This window comes from Pipistrellus kuhlii, unplaced genomic scaffold (genome assembly GCF_014108245.1).
Source record: "Pipistrellus kuhlii isolate mPipKuh1 unplaced genomic scaffold, mPipKuh1.p scaffold_m20_p_6, whole genome shotgun sequence".
Lineage (NCBI taxonomy): Eukaryota > Metazoa > Chordata > Mammalia > Chiroptera > Vespertilionidae > Pipistrellus > Pipistrellus kuhlii.
This window is the reverse complement of record NW_023425562.1, coordinates 52,588,819-52,609,414: the sequence shown is the minus strand read 5'-3', so window position 1 is coordinate 52,609,414 and position 20,596 is coordinate 52,588,819. Positions and strand designations below refer to the sequence as shown.

The 20,596-nt window shown below is 43.4% G+C and overlaps 2 protein-coding genes across 3 annotated transcripts in view; one reads left to right on the top strand and one right to left on the bottom strand.

The window, feature by feature from the left end:
* PIGU (phosphatidylinositol glycan anchor biosynthesis class U) overlaps window positions 1-4,599 on the bottom strand; it is a 77,534-nt gene extending 72,935 nt beyond the window's left edge. For both annotated transcript variants that reach the window (XM_036419774.2, XM_036419775.2), the window contains exons 1-2: window positions 4,466-4,599; window positions 2,061-2,125 (exon numbers count right to left, since the gene is read on the bottom strand). In XM_036419774.2, coding sequence (XP_036275667.1) covers window positions 2,061-2,125; window positions 4,466-4,595 — 195 coding nt within the window. In that variant the 5' untranslated portion in view covers window positions 4,596-4,599. The remainder of the gene's footprint in view (window positions 1-2,060; window positions 2,126-4,465) is intronic.
* Window positions 4,600-4,805: 206 nt separating this feature from the next.
* TP53INP2 (tumor protein p53 inducible nuclear protein 2) overlaps window positions 4,806-20,596 on the top strand; it is a 29,503-nt gene continuing 13,712 nt past the window's right edge. Inside the window, exon 1 of the mRNA XM_045574583.1 lies at window positions 4,806-4,908. The gene's annotated coding sequence lies outside the window, so the exon portion shown is untranslated. The remainder of the gene's footprint in view (window positions 4,909-20,596) is intronic.

Sequence of the window (20,596 nt, the reverse complement as noted above, 5' to 3'; positions counted from 1 at the left end):
CACCACAGCAACTCAGCACTGACTGCAGGGCTGACTACCAGGGTTCAGTTGAGCCTTCAGTCAGTCATTACGAACCCTGGGTTTTTATATATTAAAATTATAGAGAATACACTATACACTTTTCTTTCTTTTTTTAAACATATTTTATTGATTTTTTTTTTTTTTTTTTTTTTTTTTTTTTTTTTTTTTACAGAGAGGAAGAGAGGGATAGAGAGTTAGAAACATTGATGAGAGAGAAACATTGACCAGCTGCCTCTTGTACACCTCCTACTGGGGATGTGCCCGCAACCAAAGTACATCATTCCCTTGTCCAGAATCGAACCTGGGACCTTTCAGTCTGCAGACCGATGCTCTATCTACTGAGCCAAACCGGTTTTGGCTACACTATACACTTTTCAACTAATCAAGGTTGTTAAACCTTGATTGGGTTTAACAACCCAATCAAGGTTGTTAAATTCATAATTTACAGATTTTCCTTCTCCACTTTCACCTATTCTTACCTTTCCCTAAGAATTATATTTTAAAATCTGTTGAAGATTTCAATGCAAAGCAATGATGAACTTTCTTTTCAAAAGTATTCTTTTCATCTGGCTTGACATAATTTTATTTATATTTTATTACTTCAAGATCAATGTTTCTCTCTCATCAATGTTTCACTGATCCATAGGTTTATACCCAATAGCAACTAAATATGCAGATATTAATTTTTGTATTGAATACCAAATGAATACCAAAAGTTGGAAATCTTTAGGAGACATTTCATGATTATGTGTTAATTTTCTTATAAGCTGGGTGTTCATAAATCGATAGCCAGCTGTATTTTATTATCTTGAAGTAATAAAATATAAATATTTATGCATATATGAGAAAAGAAAGATCTCACATGAATGACCTTCGTGCTATCTCAAGAGACTAGAAAAATAAGGTAAATTCAAAGTAAGCAAAATGAAAGAAGTAGAAGTAGAAATTGGCTATTGGGCTACTCTTTGGTATGCCCATACAACTTGTTCCCAAACATTTAATTTATTTTTTATTTTATTCCTTTCATCTCATTGAGAGGGATAAAGAGTTAGAAACATTGATGAGAGAGAAACATCAATCAGCTGCCTCCTGCACACTCCCCACTGGGTATGTGCCTGCAACCAAGGTACATGCCCTTGACCGGAATCAAACCTCAGACCCTTGAGTCTGCAGGCTGATGCTCTATCCACTGAGCCAAACTGGTCAGGGCATGAAAACTTTTTTTTTCTTTTTTTAATATATTTTATTGATTTTTTACAGAAAGGAAGGGAGAGAGATAGAGCTAGAAACCTCGATGAGAGAGAAACATCGACTTGCTGCTTCTTGCACACCCCCTACCAGGGATGTATAGGACTCTCTTTCACGGCCCGCGTAGAAAGAGTTCCAATTCAGGGTTCAGCTTCTGGAGAAGGGCCGCACACAAATGAAAAGAGACTTGAAGAAATTCAATTTGGCGATTTGGGGGGCCAGGCGGTAGTCCAACTCTAGTGGGAGAACTACTACTGCTCTGGCCCTGCCATCCCCTTTTATTAAGACATCTAAGGCAACATAAACAGAAATTTACATGTAGCCCTTAGGCAGGAAATAACAGAAACTTGTAGATTCTGCTTGAGCTAACAAAATCTCAACTAAAGGTTAGAGCAATTAAGGTTTTTGACCAGCCTTCCTGGCTTCCTGTCAACATCTCTTTTTTAGTGAAACTGATTTGGTTTCCAGCAGGGATGTGCCCGCAACCAACGTACATGCCTGTGACCGGAATAGAACCTGGGACCTTTTAGTCCGCAGACCGACGCTCTACCAGTGAGCCAAACCGGTTTCGGCATGAAAACTTCTTATACAGACATATAAAAAAGGGCTATTTCTAAATATGATTTTCAAAAATAGATTTTTTTAAAAATGTCTGTACTAACTAGAGGCTAGGTTTTGGTATCTGTGGCTATAAATTACTCTTTTTTTATTTTTTATTAAATTATTATTTTTGTACATATACCAATGGTAAATTACTCTTAATACCCATAAAAGAAAACAAGAACACTTACTTCATGAAATACTGCTCCTGAATATGGAGACACTCCCAAGTCCAACAGTGAGAGGCCTTCAACCACTGAAAAGTAAGACATCCAAGTTCATTCTTACTTCAAAGACATATGCAGATGGCCAAAAGCCAGTGTCAGATACTCCCAGGACAAAAAAGGTCTTATAGTTTATCAAATCCCCTTAACCTTATTCCCAGAAAGCGGATCTAAGTCTTAATTTGAACATTTCTGATAATGGGGAGTTTTCTTCCATAGAGTATTCCTTACCCATGCGGCAAACCACTCATTATGGGAACATTTTATATCAAACTATAAATTTCCTTTGATCTCCTTTAACTCCCACCTACTCTAAAGTGTTTCATTTATGTATATTCTGCTCCATTCCAAAACCCAGTAAGATAATAAATTAGAAGCTGGTGAGAAATATTGCTCATAGGTGGTGGAATGAGCAATCACTCTAATGCGTGCTTTGTTTGACATTTGCATTAGTTTTTCTTCAGGGCAATATGTATGTTTTCAGTGTAGGTTTTTTGACCCAGCAATTATTGTTCTTAAATTAGGGCAATTTATTCAAAGAAGAATTATCATGCTCAAACGTGGGGAAAAAAATTAAAAATAATCTCAATGTCCATTAATAGAGATTTATTTAAATTAATTATGACACTGCTATCATTTCTGACTCACTTATTTCAGCCAGTATCATCACTATTCTTCCTATTATTAAAACTCAAAATCTTAGAATTAGCCATTTTGACTTTCATAACTGTGCTAAGAACTTCAACATGAATCATCTAATTTAATGGGTACATATTATAACTTCCGATTTCATAAATGAGAAAGCTGATGTTGGAGATCACACAGATAGTAAGTGGCAGAGGCAGAGAGGGACTCAAACCCTCTTTAAGATTCCAGATCCTGTACTCTGAATGGCCATACTACATTGCCTCATCTTGGATCCCTCACCCTGTCAATCCTATAAGCAATCAGATGTTATAGTTTCTTTTCTTCAGTATCCTATCTAATAAAGAGGGAATATGCTAACTGACCCTCACACCATTGCAAAGATGGCATCACTCACAGCCAATAAGGAGGGAATATGCTAATTGCTGCCACGCCCTCAAGGATGGCAGTGCCCAGTCTCCTCAGCCCCGCTGAGGCAGCAGGTGCACTGCAAGGCGGGGCCTGCCCCCAAGTGGGCCCAGCTTTGCCGTGCACCTGCCTCTGCAGTGCTCCGATCTCCTCAGCACCCCAGCCACCCAGTGCCGGCCTAAGGCGCAGGCAAACCTCTGAATGGTGGCTGCCCAGCCACCCAGGGCAGGCCCGAGGTGCTGGCAAGCCTCAAAAGTCAGCTGCCCAGCCACCTACGGTCACCCAAGGTTTAGGTAACCAGGGCCGGCTGAGGCTTGCGCTGCCGGCAGTGGCAGCAGCAGAGGTATGATGGGGGCGTCACCTTCCCCTGATGGCCAGGTCACCTCCCACCCCTGAGGGCTCCCCAACTGTGAGAGGGGACAGGCCAGACTGAAGGAACCCCCATCCAGTGCATGAATTTTCAAACACCAGGCCTCTAGTTTGTTCAATAAGTTAACTATGCAATTACTCTATGCCAGACACAAAGGATTCAGGGATGACTATAACAGCTCTAACCTTCAAGGAACTCATATTACAGTAGAGAAACTAGGTATAAATAAAGAATTATGATGTAAAATGAGAAATGCTCTTAAGCCCAACCTGCATGGCTCAAGGGTTGAGAGTAGACCTATGAACCAGGAGGTCATGGTTCAATTCCAGGTCAGGGCACATGCCTGAGTTGTGGGCTCGATCCCCCGAGTGGGGCATGCAGGACACAGTTGATCAACGATTCTCTCTTATCATTAATGTTTCCATCTCTCTCTCTTCCCTTCTTCTCTGAAATCAATAAAAATATAAAGTAAAAAAATAAATGCTCTTGCCAAAACCGGTTTGGCTCAATGGATAGAGCGTCAGCTTGGGGACTGAAGGGTCCCGGGTTCGATACCCGCTCCCCCGCCCCTCACACACCGTCCCATACTCCAGGGAGCACCACTGGAGATCCCGGGTTAAATTCCAAGCCCCCCTCCATTTCCCCCCCGACCCTGCATGCCCTCTAAGCATCCCTCTTCGGACCACTTCCCTCGGCTCCAGGCCCCAGTGGGACACACCCCCTCAGACCTTCATCCCGCAGGCGATCCCGCTCCGGACCCAGCCCTCACCCAGCAGCCCCACGCCCCCTCCCCCGGCAGACGCGTCCTCGGGCCCCGCCCTCCCGCCCCCGGAGGGCGCCCGAGCGGGTCGGAGCGCGGCGCTCGCGGCCACGGCCCCCTCTCCCATTCAGAGGCCCGGGGAGCGAGCGCGGGAGGGGCCCGGCCGCCTCCTCGCGCCGGCGGCCTCACCTCTCTTCCAAGAGCTCAGTGGGGACACCACCTCCACCCGCTCGGAGATGAACTCGGCCAGACTGGAGCGGAACAAGGCCGCCCGCACAGTCACAGCCACCACCAGCACCAGGGCCAAGGGAGCCGCCATGATAGCTGGGGCGGCGCGCCGCCGGGGAGGGAAAGGCGATGCGCCAGAGCCTCGCGGCCCGTGCGCCACCTGTGTAGTTCCGCGGTCCGGAGCGCCAGGCGGCCGCTGCCGTTGCAACTACCTGACAGGGGACTACAACTCCCAGGAAGCCTTGCGTCGTCCCGGCAGGGCGGAACGACGGAAAGCCGAGCGAGTCAAGCTTGTAGCGAAGGGTTAGGCGACGCCTCCTGTGACAGTTGGTGCATTGTAAAAGCGCTCAGGAGCTGAAGTGCTGCTGAAAGTAATCAAATTAGGAATTTATCTTCGTGGGGCTGTGAGTGAGTTTTAAAGAGATGTTAGTTTCGCTCTTGCGGTGTCTATGTTTTTAAAGCTTAAATGTTTCTCTTCTATGTTTTTAAGGACTATTAAGTATTCATGTACTTGCAATTGTGTATTGAACGACAACTATCCCCAGGCACTGTATTGGATTCTGAGGATACATTTTGGCATCGTAGACAGGTTTGTTAGCCGTGCGGCCTGGAACCAGTTGCTTTACCTTTTTGTGCCTCAGATTTCTCATCTGAAAAATGTACTGGCTCCTATGGCCTGCTGGAAGCAACTAAAGAATGCTTAGAAATTCTACTAGTCACTTTTGAAAACAGGTTGGTAGCTTGAAATCCCTCCTGAGGGGAGTGTTTACAACCACAGAAGTGAGCACACACTTCAAATTAGGGTTTTATAGTCTGGAGAGCCCTTTGATAAGAATCCAGAAGCACGCCACTTCATTAATTAGTGTATGAAAAGTGCTTGTGGTGAGTGCTTAAATGTTAGCTATAATAATATTAAATATATGAAGAAATGTCAGATCTGTAAACAAAATGAAACAGGTTGCGTGATGAAGAATAACTTGGTGGCAGGGGCGTGGTAATGTTACCCATGGAAGCGGGTGCTGTGAGGAAAAGAATTTCCCAGGGCCCCAGTGGGTTTTGTTAAAAGCTTTACTGATTGTGCAAAGTTAAGGAGGTTCCTCTCCAAGGTCCCACCATGGAAAAGTCCAGTCTTGTTTTCAGCAGCCCAGAATTTCTATTCCATATTAAAGTCTGCTCCAGCCAAAACCGGTTTGGCTCAGTGGCTAGAGCGCCGGTCTGCGGACTGAAAGGTCCCAGGTTCGATTTCAGTCAAGGGCATGTACCTTGGTTGTGGGCACATCCCCAGTAGGGGGTGTGCAGGAGGCAGCTGGTTGATGACTCTCTCTCAACCAAGTTTCTAACTCTCTGTCCCTCTCCCTTCCTCTCTGTAAAAAAATCAATAAAGTATATTTATAAAAACAAAACGAAACAACAACAAAAAACAGCACATGTAAGTGTCAGATCAGCCTGTTCAGTGCCTCCGCCCCTCCTTCCAGTCTCAATGTGCTTTCTTAAAAAAAAAAAAAGTTCACTCCAGTCCAGCAACTGGCTAGTTTAGCTTGTATTCCCAGCTGCAATACATTGTGTGTGGGGTCTGCACAGCCACGGGCCATGAGGCTGCTTTAACCCACACGGCAGGCGAGCACACTGGTGAGTGCAGGTCAGGAGCAAGGGAGAACAAGAGACAAGAGAAGGGAACTTTTCGTCTGGGGATTTAACCAGGACCTTCCAAGATTTTGCACTTTTCTGATGGGGTCTGCCCCCTAGCTAACCTGTTGTTCCCCGGCTAAAGTGATAGGGAGGCGCCTTCCTATGTTATCCAGACTTTGCAGCCCATACACTCATTTCCCCCTGTGTTCGATCCCTTCCCCCACTGATCTGCAGGGAATAGACCACTGGTTCCCTGGGGAGCTTGAAGCTGTAGCTTCCTGCAGAAGCCACCCAGATGACCATGCTTATGTGTGGCCTCCCCTTTGCTTTCTTCCTGTTATTGATATTAACTAATTACAATGATAATATTAACCCTGGGCAGGGTGGTCAGGGAAGGCTCTGAGAGGAGGTGACATTTAAGCTGACACCTAAAAGATGATAAATTAATCAGAGCTTCCAAGCTGGAGGCCACAGACTCCGAGTCAGAAAAAAAGAGAAGATAGACAGTAGAAGGTGTGGATGGAGGGGCAGATAGGAACCAATCAGGTAGGGACCTGTTCGCCATGGTTGGGAATTTGGGTTTGATTCAAAGTGCAATGCATGTGCCTTTGGAGAATTTTAAACAAGAAAGTATATATATTTAAAGATCATTACATCCCCAGAAGCTATACTGGGAGTTGGGGAATATTGCAATGACAAAGTTGTATTTCTTGCTTTTATGGAACATAGCAGTTGCAGAGATGTGATAGTTTTAAAAATAACACAGCCCTGACTGGTTTGGCTCAGTGGATAGAGCATCGTCCTGCAGACTGAAGGGTCCGGGTTTGATTCCGGTCAAGGGCATGTATCTTGGTTGTGGGCACATTCAGTGGGGGGTGTGCAGGAGGCAGCTGATCGATGATTCTCTCATTGATGTTTCTAACTCTCTATCCCTCTCTTCCTCTCTGTAAAAAATCAATCAAATATATATTTTTTTAAAAAGAATAACACAGCCAAAACCGGTTTGGCTCAGTGGATAGAGCGTCGGTCTGCGGACTGAAAGGTCCCAGGATCTATTCCCGTCAGGGGCATGTACATTGGTTGCGGGCACATCCCCAGTAGGGGGTGTGCAAGAGGCAGCTGGTTGATGTTTCTCTTTCATCGATGTTTCTGGCTCTCTATCTCTCTCCCTTCCTCTCTGTAAAAAATCAATAAAATATATATATATATTTTAAAAAGGAATAACACAAATAGAAATAAAATCTCAAACCATGATGAGAGAAGGAAGAAAGAACAGGATGCTAGCAGAATGCAAAAATCAGCCCTGGGACAGATAGCTTTCTTGCCCATGGGGAGGAGCAGGTCTCCATTGTGGGAAGGTATCATGAAAGAATAAAAGCACTCTCATCCTTTGAGCCCTGCTAAGCGTTGTTCCATACTTTTAACACACGTCTGCTTATTTAGTCTGTACAGCCTCTTTCCTAAAGATGTAAATGTGAAGTGTAAGCCTTGACATTGGTGTGGGGTTTTTTAATGTTACACAAATACCTATCTTAAGCTTTGATTGCCAACGCATCCACTTCAAAGACAGCTATCTTGAATAAACACGTTGTCGGCGCACAATTAGATTAAGAGCCAGATGGCCTCCCCTTACTGAGGCTCCTTTGTTGTAGAAGAGCTATTGGTTGATTTAAATAACATCATTTGGGCTACTTGTTTATTTTGCTTTCTCCGGGGGGGCTTTAAATTCCTGCTTTTTAAATTCACCAATAAAGTGTGAGCCCATGAAAGTTTTAAATTCACCTCCAAACTCTGGGCCACTGCCCAATGAAAACAGCCACCCGGGCCTGTGACCTGTTGAGTGTGTGTGTGCGCGCGCTCTCTCTCTCCTTAACCTTGTGATGTGGCCCCAGGTGTGCTGTGTAATTTTTAGGTCTTGCAGGTCTTGTAAGTAATAAACCTTATCTTTTCAAAGTTTCCTAATGGTTATTGCTGAAAGGTATCTTGAAACCATAGTGAGAACCACAAGGGCTGGCCCAGCTACAGTGCTGGTTGTTGACAGGCTGAGACAAGTGTTGTTATTTCCTTTTACATAAAAGGAGGAGGCATGTGTTACATCATCTCAGGGCAAATATATTACACCTTGAAAAATGGAGGAGATCGAGCAAGATTAGGCAACATAGTAAAGATTGAGCAAGATTATGTAATGTAAAATGCTTAGTGCGTAGCAAGTGCTCAATACACATTGTTAACTATTTTTATTATTATTTGTATTATCCTAACCAATGACTTAAAAATTCTTAGGGTTTGGATTGTGTTTGGGAAGAACAGAGATTAGCCATGATACGTAGAAAACGTAACCTAACCCAGTGGTTCTTAAACATGAGTGTGCATGGATCATAGACCTAAATATAAGGTCCTAGAAAACAGAAATAAGTCTCCATGACCTTGAGTTAGGCAATGGTTTCTTAGTTCTAACACCAAAAAGCACAGGTAACAAAAGAAGAAATAACTTGAACTTCATCAAAATTTAAAACTTTTGTGCTCTCCTTGGCCAGTTTGGCTCAGTGGATAGAGTGTCGGCCTGGGTCCCGGGTTCGATTCCCATCAGGGCATGTACCTTGGTTGCAGGCACATCCTCAGTAAGGGGTGTGCAGGAGACAGCTGTTCAATGTTTCTCTCTCATTGATGTTTCTAACTCTATCCCTCTCCCTTCCTCTCTGTAAAAAATCACTAAAATATATATATTTTTGGAAAACAAACTTTTGTGCTCCAAAGGACACTATCAAGAAATGAAAATGCTGCTGAAACCGGTTTGGCTCAGTGGTAGAGCGTCGGTCTGCGGACTGAAAGGTCCTAGGTTCGATTCCAGTCAAGGGCATGTACCTTGGTTGCGGGCACATCCCCAGTCGGGGGTGTGCAAGAGGCAGCTGGTCGATGTTTCTCTCTCATCGATGTTACTAGCTCTCTATCTCTCTCCCTTCCTCTCTGTAAAAAATCAATTAAAAAATATATTAAAAAGAAAAAGAAAAAAGAAATGAAAATGGTTCAGCTAGCATGGTTCAGTGGTTGAGAGTCGACATATGAACCAGGAGATTATGGTTCGATTCCTGGTCAGGTCATAAGCCCAGGTTGCAGGCTCAATCCACAGTGTGGGACGTGTAGGAAGCAGTCAATCAATGATTCTCTCTCATCTTTGATGTTTCTCTCTGTCTCTCCCTCTCTTTTCCTCTCTGAAATCAATAAGAATATTAAAAAAAAAAGAAGAAGAAGAAAAAAAAAGAAAGAAGAAAGAAAATGTGACAGGATAGTAAGAAGCTAGGAAAATTCTTAGGCAACTGGAATGGGGAAACTGAGAGAAGAAAATTAAACAAAGCCAAACAGCTTGGGCGGCTTGCAGCCAGCTCGCTAGACAGTTTCTCTAACCAGAAGACACATAGCTTAAATCACCCTGGCCTGGAAAGATAAAAACAAATAGCCAATGACATTTGTGCCAGCTAAACCCAAGGGCAAGGACAGATGAAGTCTTGGGGACAAATAGCAAAACCCCCAAAGCATCTGGATGGTATCACTTGAGGGGTGTGTGGGAGGAGAGGGATGTTAGGCAGGAAAGAGCTGCTAGGGCAGGAGGAGGGGGAGGAGGACAGGGGGGGGGGCTTATCTCACCCACTGAACAAGGAAGAAGTCAGCAAGATAAAATCACAAGATGTTCTTACAAATTCTGGGAAAAGCTGCAACAATGTAAAAGGAAAACCTTGAAATCTATTGTGGTGTGGTGTGTGTGTGTGTGTGTGTGTGTGTGTGTGTGTGGTGGGGGAATGATAAAACCCTTGAGTCCCTACCAGGTGCGTGGAGTGCTCAGACTAGCCGAGTTGTCCACTTGTGCTTTATGCCAGTTGTATTCTTAATAAGTTTGCTTGCTTTGCTTCACCACTGCTTTCTGTCACTCATCTGCATTCTTTCTCACGAGTATGATAAGTACCGAGGGGCAAAGAGCCAGCCCCTTTGACTTGGGTGGCTCTCTGCTAATAAAAAAGACAAACCACAGAATGGGAGAAAATATCTACAAATCATATGTCTGATTGGGGACAGTTATCCAGAATATATAAAGAACTCTAACTACTCGATAATAAAATGACAAATGACCTGAGTAAAAATGTGCAAATTATCTTAATAGATATATTTCCAAAGATACACAAATGGCCAATAAGCATGTGAAAAGATGCTTAACATCAGAGAGGGAGGGAGGGAGGGAGGGAGGGAGGGAGGGAGGGAGAGAGAGAGAGAGAGAGAGAGAGAGAGAGAGAGAGAGAATCGAATGCTTCCAGGTCGGTGAACACGTGGAGGTGCTGAGATGGGAGAGGGCATGGAAGCTCTGTGCCCCCTGGCCTCCTCTGCCCACTTCCATGTGGCTGTTCCTGGGTTGTGCCCTCTATCATGAGCCTTGAAAGGGAGAGGGGAAAGGAGAGGGAAAGACAGAAACATCACTCGAGAGAAACACATCTGATTGGTTGACTCCTGCATAAGCGCCAACCAGGGCCCAGGCCAGGGGGAGTCTGCAACCAAGCAGCCCCTTACTCAGGAACCAGACCACTCTCTAGCTGTGCTGGATGCGGAAAAGAGAGAAATATTTATAACAAACAAGAAGAACTGGAAAAGCTGCTAATAAAAATATTGACATCAAATGCAAGTCAGAAGTCAAATTTTGAAGCCATGAAATTAAATAGGAAGGGCATAAGACTAGGGCTACAAATTATGCCTCCTTTAAAGTGTAATGTATGTGTTACTTGGCTCAACCTTTTTCAACTAATAGGCCTGGTTTCTTCAAATAATTATGGAACATCCTGCCTGTCATAGTATTATTCTCTCAAAGTCATATTTGTAATACTTTTGAGCATCTTGCTCAGAATTTACTTATTAATATCTGACTCTCTAAGCAGGTGTTCCCCGGTAAACTTACCTGTAATGACATATGTATAAACACAGGTTATGCCAAAAAAAAAAGAAAAGATGCTGAACATCATTAGTTATTAGGGAAACATAAATCAAAACCTCAATGAGCCCTAGCCAGTTTTCTCAGTGGTTAGAGCGTTGGCCCACAGACTGCAGGGTCTTAGGTTTGATTCTGGTCAAGGGCATGTGCCTCAGTCAGGCAGAGTGCATGTGGAAGGCAACCAATTGATGTGTCTCTTTCATATTGATGCTTCTCTCTCTCTGTCTCCCCCTCCCTTCCACTGTAAAATCAATGGGGGGAAAATATCCTTGAGAAAACAATATCCTGAAGTGAGGATTAACAAAACAAACAAAAACTCGCCTCAATGAGATATCACTTTATACCCATTAGGGTAGCTACAATACAAGACGGATAACAGGTGTTGACAAGGATGCTAAGAAATTGAAATCCTCATACTGATGGGAATGTAAAATGTTGTAGCCATTCTGGAAAATAGTTTGGTGGTTCCTCAAAATGTTAAACATAGAGTTGCCACTCTGGCCATGTAATTAATTGTTAGGGTGTCTCTCTAAAACCAATAAACAATTTAATATAACAATAATAAAAATAACTTATATATAAATATTCATAGCTTATTTATAGTTATTCATAATAGCCAAAAACTGGAAACAACACAAATATCCATTTTATTTGCCATGGATGGATAAACAAAATATGGTATATCTGTACAATGGACTATAATTGGGCAATAAAAAAAAGAATGAAGTATTGATACATGCTATAACATGGATGACTTTGAAAACATACTAAGTGAGCTTTGGCTGGGTAGTTCAATTGGTTAAGAGTGTGATCCCTGGCCGAGACTGGTTTGGCTCAGTGGATAGAGAGTCGGACTGCGGACTGAAGGTTCTCCGGTTTGATTCTGGTCAAGGGCATGTGGGCACATCCCTGGTGGGGGTGGGATGCAGGGGGCAGCTGATCGATGATTCTCATCGATGTTTCTGACTCTCTATCCCTCTCTCTTCCTCTCTGTAAAAAATCAATAAAAATATATTAAAAAAAAAAAAAAGAGTGTAATCCCTAAACACCAAGGTTATGGGTTCAATCCCTGGTCAGGGCACAAATAAGAAACAACAAATGGCCTGGTCAGTGTGGCTCAGTGGTTGAGGATCAGCTCATGAGTCAGGAGGTCATGGTTTGATTCCTGGTCAGGACACATGCATGTCTGGGTTGTGGGCCTGATCCCCAGTGGGGGGCATGCAAGAGGAAGCTGATCCATCACTCTCATCATTGAAGTCTCTATCTCTCTCTCCCTATCCCTTCTTCTCCCTGAAATCAATAATTAAAAAAGAAACAAAAATAGAACAAAACACTCTCTCTGTCTCTATCTCTCCCTTCCTCTGAAACCAATACATACATTTTAAAAATTAAGGTGCCCTAGCCAGTGTGGCTCAGTTGCTTGGAGCCTTGTTTCATGCACCAGAAGGTTGTGGGTTTGATTCCAGTCAGGGCACATACCTAGGTTGCCAGTTTAAATCCCTTAGTTAGGGCAAGTACAAAAGGTAACTGATCAATGTATCTCTCTCACATCTATGTATCTTTCTCTCTCTCCCCCTTCCTCCCATTCTGAAATCAATTAATAAATATATTACCTCTTAGACATCACCACCTGGATATCCCAAAGCTACTTTAAATTCCAAATATCTAAAACTGAGCTCATGATCTTTCTTCTGAAATCTCACTCTTCCTCCCTAATCCCTAATTTCTGTGAATGGCACCACCAATGTTTCACATGCTCAGCCAAAGACCTGGGAATCATTCTAAGTATCTCCAACTTCCCCATTCTGTGTATACAATCTACCTTCAAACTTTGACCTAGATATCACTCAAATTCATCTACTCCTCTCCATTTTCACTGCCACCACCCTGGTCTAAGCCACCGGATTTCTTATCTAGATTTCTGTTATACTCTCTTGAATAGTCTCTGTTGTCACTCTTCATTCTCAACTGATTCTCTATCCCTGACACCCACTGTTGAGTGAATGAGTGAATATCATTAACCTCTCACTTAAAACCTTTCACTGGCTTTCCTTTACATTTAGTTTAAGAGCCAAGTCCTGTCCAGCCAGTGTGGCTCAATGGTTGAGCGTTGACCTCTGAACCAGGAAGTTATAGTTCAATTCCCAGTCAGGGCACATTCCTAGGTTGCTGGAGCATACAGGAGCTAGCTGACCAATGATTCTCATTATTGATGTTTTTCTCTCTCTCCTTTGTCCTGCCTGAAATAAATAAAAATATATTAAGAAAGAGCTAAATCCTTAAGATGGCTCACAAAGGAAGGGCCAGCGTGATCTATCCCCCTACCTCCCTCCCTTTCCTCTTCCTCCATGTTTCTGCCCTCTTTGCACCTGAGAAAATCCTATATAATAAAGGTAATATACAAATTGACCATCATGCCCTCACAAGATGGCTGCCTATTACCAGGCCAGCAGAGGGGTTAGTGAAGGATGACCAACGACTAAATAAGAAGGCTGGGTGGGGCGACCAGGCTGGCAGGGGGATTAGTGAGGGACGACCAAATGACTGAACAGCAGGCTGTATGGGGCAACCAGGCCAGCGGGAGGGAGGGGGGAGGCTGTGAGGAGCAACCAGGCTGGCAGGGGAGTGCAGTTGGGGGCGCCCAGGCTGGTGGGTTAAGCAGTTGGGGGCAACCTGACTGGTAGTGGAGGGCAGTTAGGGGTGACCAGGCAGGTGAGCAATTAGGAGCTAGTGGTCCAGGATTGTGAGATGTCCGACTGCTGGTTTAACTGGTTGACATCCCTCGAGGGGTCCCGGATTGGATAGGGTGCAGGCTGGGCTGAGGGACCCTCCCCCACATGCAGCAATTTCATGCACCAGGCCTCTAGTAAGTTAATAAGTAGCCATTCCCTTGGTACATTCTACTATGTACACCCCACTGGCTACGCCCAACAGTATCTGTCCTTACTTGGCGAAGTCCTACATATCCTTCAAGGCCCATTCTTAAAGTTTCCTTCTTTATGAAGATCTTGATTCCATCAGGGAGTTAGTTTCTTCTCTGTGCTTCCAAAGCATTTACCAGCTACCTCTCTTCTACATTAATGATCACTATCTGATAATTCTGTTATCTGAAGTTATTGAGAGTGTGCTTCTTCTGTTCGTTAAATCTTACTTGTGGTGGATTTTTCCTTGTGTATTTCATTAGTTTTTTCCTTTCAAAATAGTTAATGTTTGGAAGAGCTTTATATATGGGAATTCTATGTAGTCTGCAATGGGGGATAGGTGGGAGGATTTGATTTGTCTCTGCTAGGCATCTGAGAGAGTTTTGGAGTAGGTATCCTTTTATATTGACTTCTTAGCCTCAGAGATTCCCAGCCTTTAAATATATATATATCTTTATTGATTTCAGAGAGGAAGGGAGAAGGAGAGATAGAAACATCAATGATGAGAGGGAATCATTGATGGGCTACACGCCCCCCACTGGGGATCTAGTCTGCAACCCAGGCATGTGCCCTTCGCCGGAGTCGAACCCGGGACCCTTCAGTCTGTAGGCCAATGCTCTATCCACTGAGCCAAGCTGGCTAGGGCCTCTGACTCCTTTTATATCACCTGTGGTGATATGAACCCCAGACACAGTGAGGTATGTGGTTTCAAATTCTCAGGAAATAGCTTTTTCTCCACCTAAAAACCAAGTCAAGACAAACACACAGGACACGGAGTTTTGTCTCCTTTGCTAGCAGTCAGATGTCTGTGTGTTTCTCCCTAGTCCACTCTTTCACTGAGGGTGTAGACCTTCAAGGGTCCTAGTTTATCAAGAGCCTCCAAATGCCATGTAAGCTCAAGGCTTCATCTCCCCAATTGTCTGTTAAAATCCAAACTATTGCAAGTCCTGCTGTACACTTAAAAGGATGTTTATTGTGTTTATTTCCAGCATTCCCATGTGTGTAGCAGGAAGTTCCAGATATTTTCAGAAAAGGAAATCTAACTCAATACTGAGTAGACAGAATGTCATTGTCTGTTTACTTATCTATTTTCCCCATGAGTATCCAGCTCTGAAAGGGCAGGATCTGGTTTTGATTCCTCTCTGGGTCAAGACGACGACCCTAAAAGGAAAAAGAAAAGAAAAAGACAACGACCCTAAAAAGAAAAGAAGAAAGGGAAGGGAAGGGAAGGGAAGGGAAGGGAAAAGGGAAGGGAAAAGGGAAGGGAAAAGTGAAGGGAAAAGGGAAGGGAAAAGGGAAGGGGAGGGAAGGGAAGGGAAGGGAAGGGAAGGGAAGGGAAGGGAAGGGAAGGGAAGGGACAACGACCCTAGACACAGGAAAATTTGCTCAGTGCATTTGTTGATACCAAACCTCCACTCAAACACTTCTAAAGATAGGGAGAGCTCCTTTTCTCCCAAAGTAGCCTTTTCTTTGGAAAGGGTTGTGTTATCTGGGGTGACCACTTGATTAATGGGGGACAGCCTGGCTCTCATATCTGTTCCTCCTTCCCAACACTCAGATTCCACAGGGGGCTGGGCATCAGTGCCTGAATGATCCCAGTGATAACTGGGACTCTGAACTTTGATTCAGGAGGAAGTACACGGGCTAGTCCTAAATGTAAACCTAAAGCTCTTATGCACCACCAGAGGCACAGTGCATGAAATTTGTGCACTGGGGGGAGGGTGGGTCCTTCAGCACAGCCTGAACCTTCTCCAATCTGGGATCACCTGTGGGATCAGGCCTACACTGGCAGTCAGACATCCCTTGCACAATCCAGGACTGCTGGCTCCCAACTTCTTGCCTGCCTGCCTGCCTGCCTAATTGCTCCTAACCACTTCTGCTGGCCAGTCTGATCACCCCCTAATCACTCCCCAGCCAGCCTGATCGACACCTAACTGCTCCCCTGCGGGCCTGGTTGCCCCTAACTGCCGTCTCCTGCCAGCCTGGTTGCCTCTAACTGCCCTCCCCTGCTGGCCTGGTTGCCCCTAACTGCTCTCCCCTGCTGGCCTGATCACCCACAACTTCTCTCGTCTGCCGGCCATCTTGTGGTGGCCATCTTGTGGTGGCCAGCTTGTACAAGGGTGTGACAGTCAAATTGCATTTTACCTCTTTATTATATAGGATTAGTAGAAGTCTAACCTGGCACAATACTTTGGGAGATCAATTCAACAGCATCTATTTAAAATTGAAATATGTATGCCTATCATCTTACAATTCACTTCTCTGAATCTATTCTAGTCATACAAGAATAGTCACTAGAGCATTGTTTGTGATAGCAAAAAGATTGAAAACCACCCAAATGTCCATCAACAAGTGATCAACTAAATAAGCTATCTATAATAACCATACAATGGGAAGCTGTATGACAGTTTTTCTTTAATGAGGTATATCTACATGTATTGACATAGGTAGAACCCTAAGTCTTATTGCTGAGTGAAAAATGTGAATCTCCAGGATAGAGTATATATTTATGTAGAAACAAAATAACTTACAAGTAGTATAAGCTGTTATATCCTGGAAGCTATTTGGCAATATCTATCAACTTTACATTGCTCCTTAAACTTTTTAGATAATCTCAACCTACTAATCCCTACTGATACCCTGTTTCCCCGAAAATAAGACAGTGTCTTATAGTAATTTTTTCTCCCAAAGTTGCACTAGGTCTTATTTTCGGAGGATGTCTTATTTTCGGGGAAACACGGTAGATATTCTTACACGTAAATATGCAAAATAATGGATAAAAGTATTAATTGCAGTATTATCTGTAGTAATAAAATATTGGAAACAACTTTTCTTTGATTAGGAGAATGGTAAATACCATGCATATTACAATGGAATACAATGCAGGTGTGAAAAAGAATGAGGTTTGCCCTAGCTGCTTTGGCTCAGTGGATAGAGTGTTGGCCCACAGACTGAAGGGTCACAGGTTTGATTCTGGTCAAGGGTATGTATCTTGGTTTCAAGCTTGATCTCCAGGGCACATGTAGGAGGCAACCAATTGATGTTTCTCCCTCATGTGTTTTCTCACATTGATATTTCTCTCTCTGTCTCTCTCTCCCTTCCTCTCTGACATCAATAAAAATATATTTTAAAAAAGTTTGCTTGGACCAAAACCGGTTTGGCTCAGTGGATAGAGCATCTGTCTGTGGACTGAAAAGTCCCGGACTTGATTCTGGTCAAGGGCATGTACCTTGGTTGTGGGTACATCTCCAGTAGGGGGTGTGCAGGAGGCTGCTGATTGATGTTTCTCTCTCATTGATGTTTCTAACTCTCTATCCCTCTCCTTTCCTCGCTGTAAAAAAATCAATAAAAATATGGTTAGCTGAAACCAGTTTGGTTCAGTGGATAGAGCATCGGCCTGTGGACCGAGGAGTCCCAGATTCAATTCCGGTCAAGGACATGTACCTTGGTTGGGGGCATATCCCCAGTGGGGGTGTGTAGGAGGCAGCTGATCGATGTTTCTCTCTCATTGATGTTTCTGACTCTCTATCCCTCTCCCTTTCTCTTTGTAAAAGATAATTAAAATATATATATTTTTTAAATGTTTAAAAATATATATATTTTTAGTTTGCTTGGAATTTATACAACATTTATGTAAATTGTAACATTTAAAATACATTTTAATTTTTTAAAAATACTTTTATTGATGTCAGAGATGGAGATAGAAATATCAATGATGAGAATCACAAATGGGCTGCCTCCTGCACATCCACAAACCGCAGGCATGTGCCTTGTCTAGAATCAAACCCGGGACCCTTCAGTCCACAGGCCAGCACTCTATCCACTGAGCCAAACATTTTAATTTTTTAAAATCGACTTCAGATGGATAGCACAACCACCCCCAGGCAAAGGAGTGAGGCTAACTCTCCTTCTGAAAGGAAGATTCCTGTCATGCCCTTTGTCTCACCCGCTTTCCCTAAGGACACCCTTGCTCAGGAGGAGGCACCTGGGCTGCTCCTGGCATCATTCCAAAGAGCCTCGTCTGTCACCTCTCACCTACTTGGCTCCCTGTCCCTAGTATTCTGGGCTGAGAACCAGAGTCAATTGACCATAGGGTCATATTTCCAGAAGTCCTGATCGATGTGAGGTTGAGCAAGGCAGCCCAGAAAAACTGGGGCAGCTGGCTCCGGCCTCTTACCTCTCTCTGTTCAACCCCTTTAGTACCCCACCACGCTTTCTCTCACCTCCAAAAACGTATTTCTCTCTCAGTCCATTCAGTGGAAAGAGGTCATCTGAAGAACCCATGCAACTACCCTGTTTCCCCGAAAATAAGACAGTGTCTTATATTAATTTTTGCTCCCAAAGATGCGCTAGGTCTTATTTTCAGGGGATGTCTTATTTTCGGGGAAACACGATAGATGTGCAGGAGTTTAGTGTAAGGGCTCTGGAGCCAGGCTGACAGGATTCACATACCAGTCTGTCACTCAGTAGCTGTCAAACCTCTGGCAGATAACTCCAACTCTCTGTGCCTCAGTTTCAGAACCTGCAAGATGTGGACAATGAGAGTAGCTCCCTGTCAGGATTATTGTGAAGCTGTGATGAGAGATTACATGAAAAACCTTTAGAACACCTGGAATGTAGAAAGCAATAAATATTAGCCGTGATTATTTTTTAAAAATATATATTTTATTGATTTTTTTACAGAGAAGAAGAGAGAGGGATAGAGAGTTAGAAACATCGATGAGAAAGAATCATCAATCAGCTGCCTCTTGCACAACCCCCACCGGGATTGTGCCCGCAACCAAGGCACATGCCTTTGACCGGAATCGAACCCAGGACCCTTCAGTCCACAAGCCAACGCTCTATCCACTGAGCCAAACTGGTTTTGGCTAGCCATGATTATTAATACCTGTGCAAATACTTTTTTATTTAAAAAAATACACACATATTTTATTGATTTTTTTACAGAGGAAGAGAGAGAGAGTTAGAAACATCGATGAGAGAGAATGAGAGAGAAACATCTACGGTATCAGCTGCCTCCTGCACACCTTCTACTGGGGATGTGCACGCAACCAAGGTACATGCCCTTGACCGGAATTGAACCTGGGACCTTCAGTCCACAGGCCGAAGCTCTATCCACTGAGCCAAACCGGTTAGGGCTACGCAAATACTTTTTTAAAGGACAGTGCTAAAAAACTTTGAAGGTTCCTTCAGAAGAAAAATTGAATCTGGCAAGTCAATAAGTCACCTGTATTAAACATCAAGGAGGCATTAGTCACTAGCTTTCTAATTTGACTCAAATCAGGAATAGTGATGACAGAGGAAGTTCTTGAACAAAAAAAGCTAAGGAAAATGATGTTCTGACCCAAATCTGTGACAACTTCATTTCAAACATGGAAAAAACATCTGACCTGGGAATTTATCAACTGCTGACTTTGCCCTTCTCAAATGAGTTGGTCAATGTTGATTTTGTGCATGTAGGTCAGTGATTATATTGTATTTTCTTAACTAAGTTGAATAAGTATACTTTAATGTTGCCTTTTTATTCTTTTTTAAACCAAGTTAGTTGAGGTGTAATGAGTTTTGACAAATATAGGGTGTCCCCCAAAATGTATACACATATTTTGAATAATTATACAGGCAGTGTTCATTAAAATGCATTTCACTTTTAAAATTGAGCTATCAGCTGTTAAAGTGTGCATACATATTTTGGGGATACCCTGTATATGCACCCATCCAACTAGATTTAGTATACAGACAGGAAATACTGAGCATTCCTATCACTGCAAAGCAGTCCCTGTTCCCCTGTGTAGTTAGTCCCCAGGCAGCTATTGATCTGCTTTGTTAGTACATATTACTCTTACCTGTTCTAGAAATTCATATAAATGGAATCATATGGTATGTACTCTTTTGCATCTGGTTTCTTCTGTTCTGCCTTGTGTTTTGAGGTCCATCCTTATTTTTTGCAGGTGTTAGCTCATTCCTTTTTTTAATGCTTAGTATAGTTCATTGGATGAATATACTATAGTTCTGTTAACTTTATATACTATTTTTTAAAAATAATTTTTATTGATTTCAGAGAGTAAGAGAGAGGGATAGAAACACCAATGATGAGAGAGAATCATTGACCAGCTGCCTCCTGCATGCCCCCTACAGGGGACTGAGCCCAAACCAGGGCAGGTGCCCTTGACCGGAATCGAACCTGGGACCCTTCAGTCCGCAAGCCAATACTCTCTCCACTGAGCCAAACTGGCTAGGGCTGTATAATAGATTTTGAAAGAATACAGATTGAATGTATTTGAACTCTAGGAGAGAGTGAAGCGGTAAGAACTGCCCCAAGTTTCTGTCCTGTCCCTGACCCCTTTCATTCTTTCCTTCTGTTACCCTGTACAAGTCCTTCCCCCTCATCTAGGCTTCAGTTTCCTCATCCGTAAACTTAGTCCACTAAATGATGTTTAAATAACCATTCCATGCAATTCCATTACAGGTGGAAAGGTTTAGTCTTACAGAGAGGAAGAGAGAGGGATAGAGTTAGAAACATCGATGAGAGAATCATCAATCAGCTGCCTCTTGCACAACCCCCACCAGGAT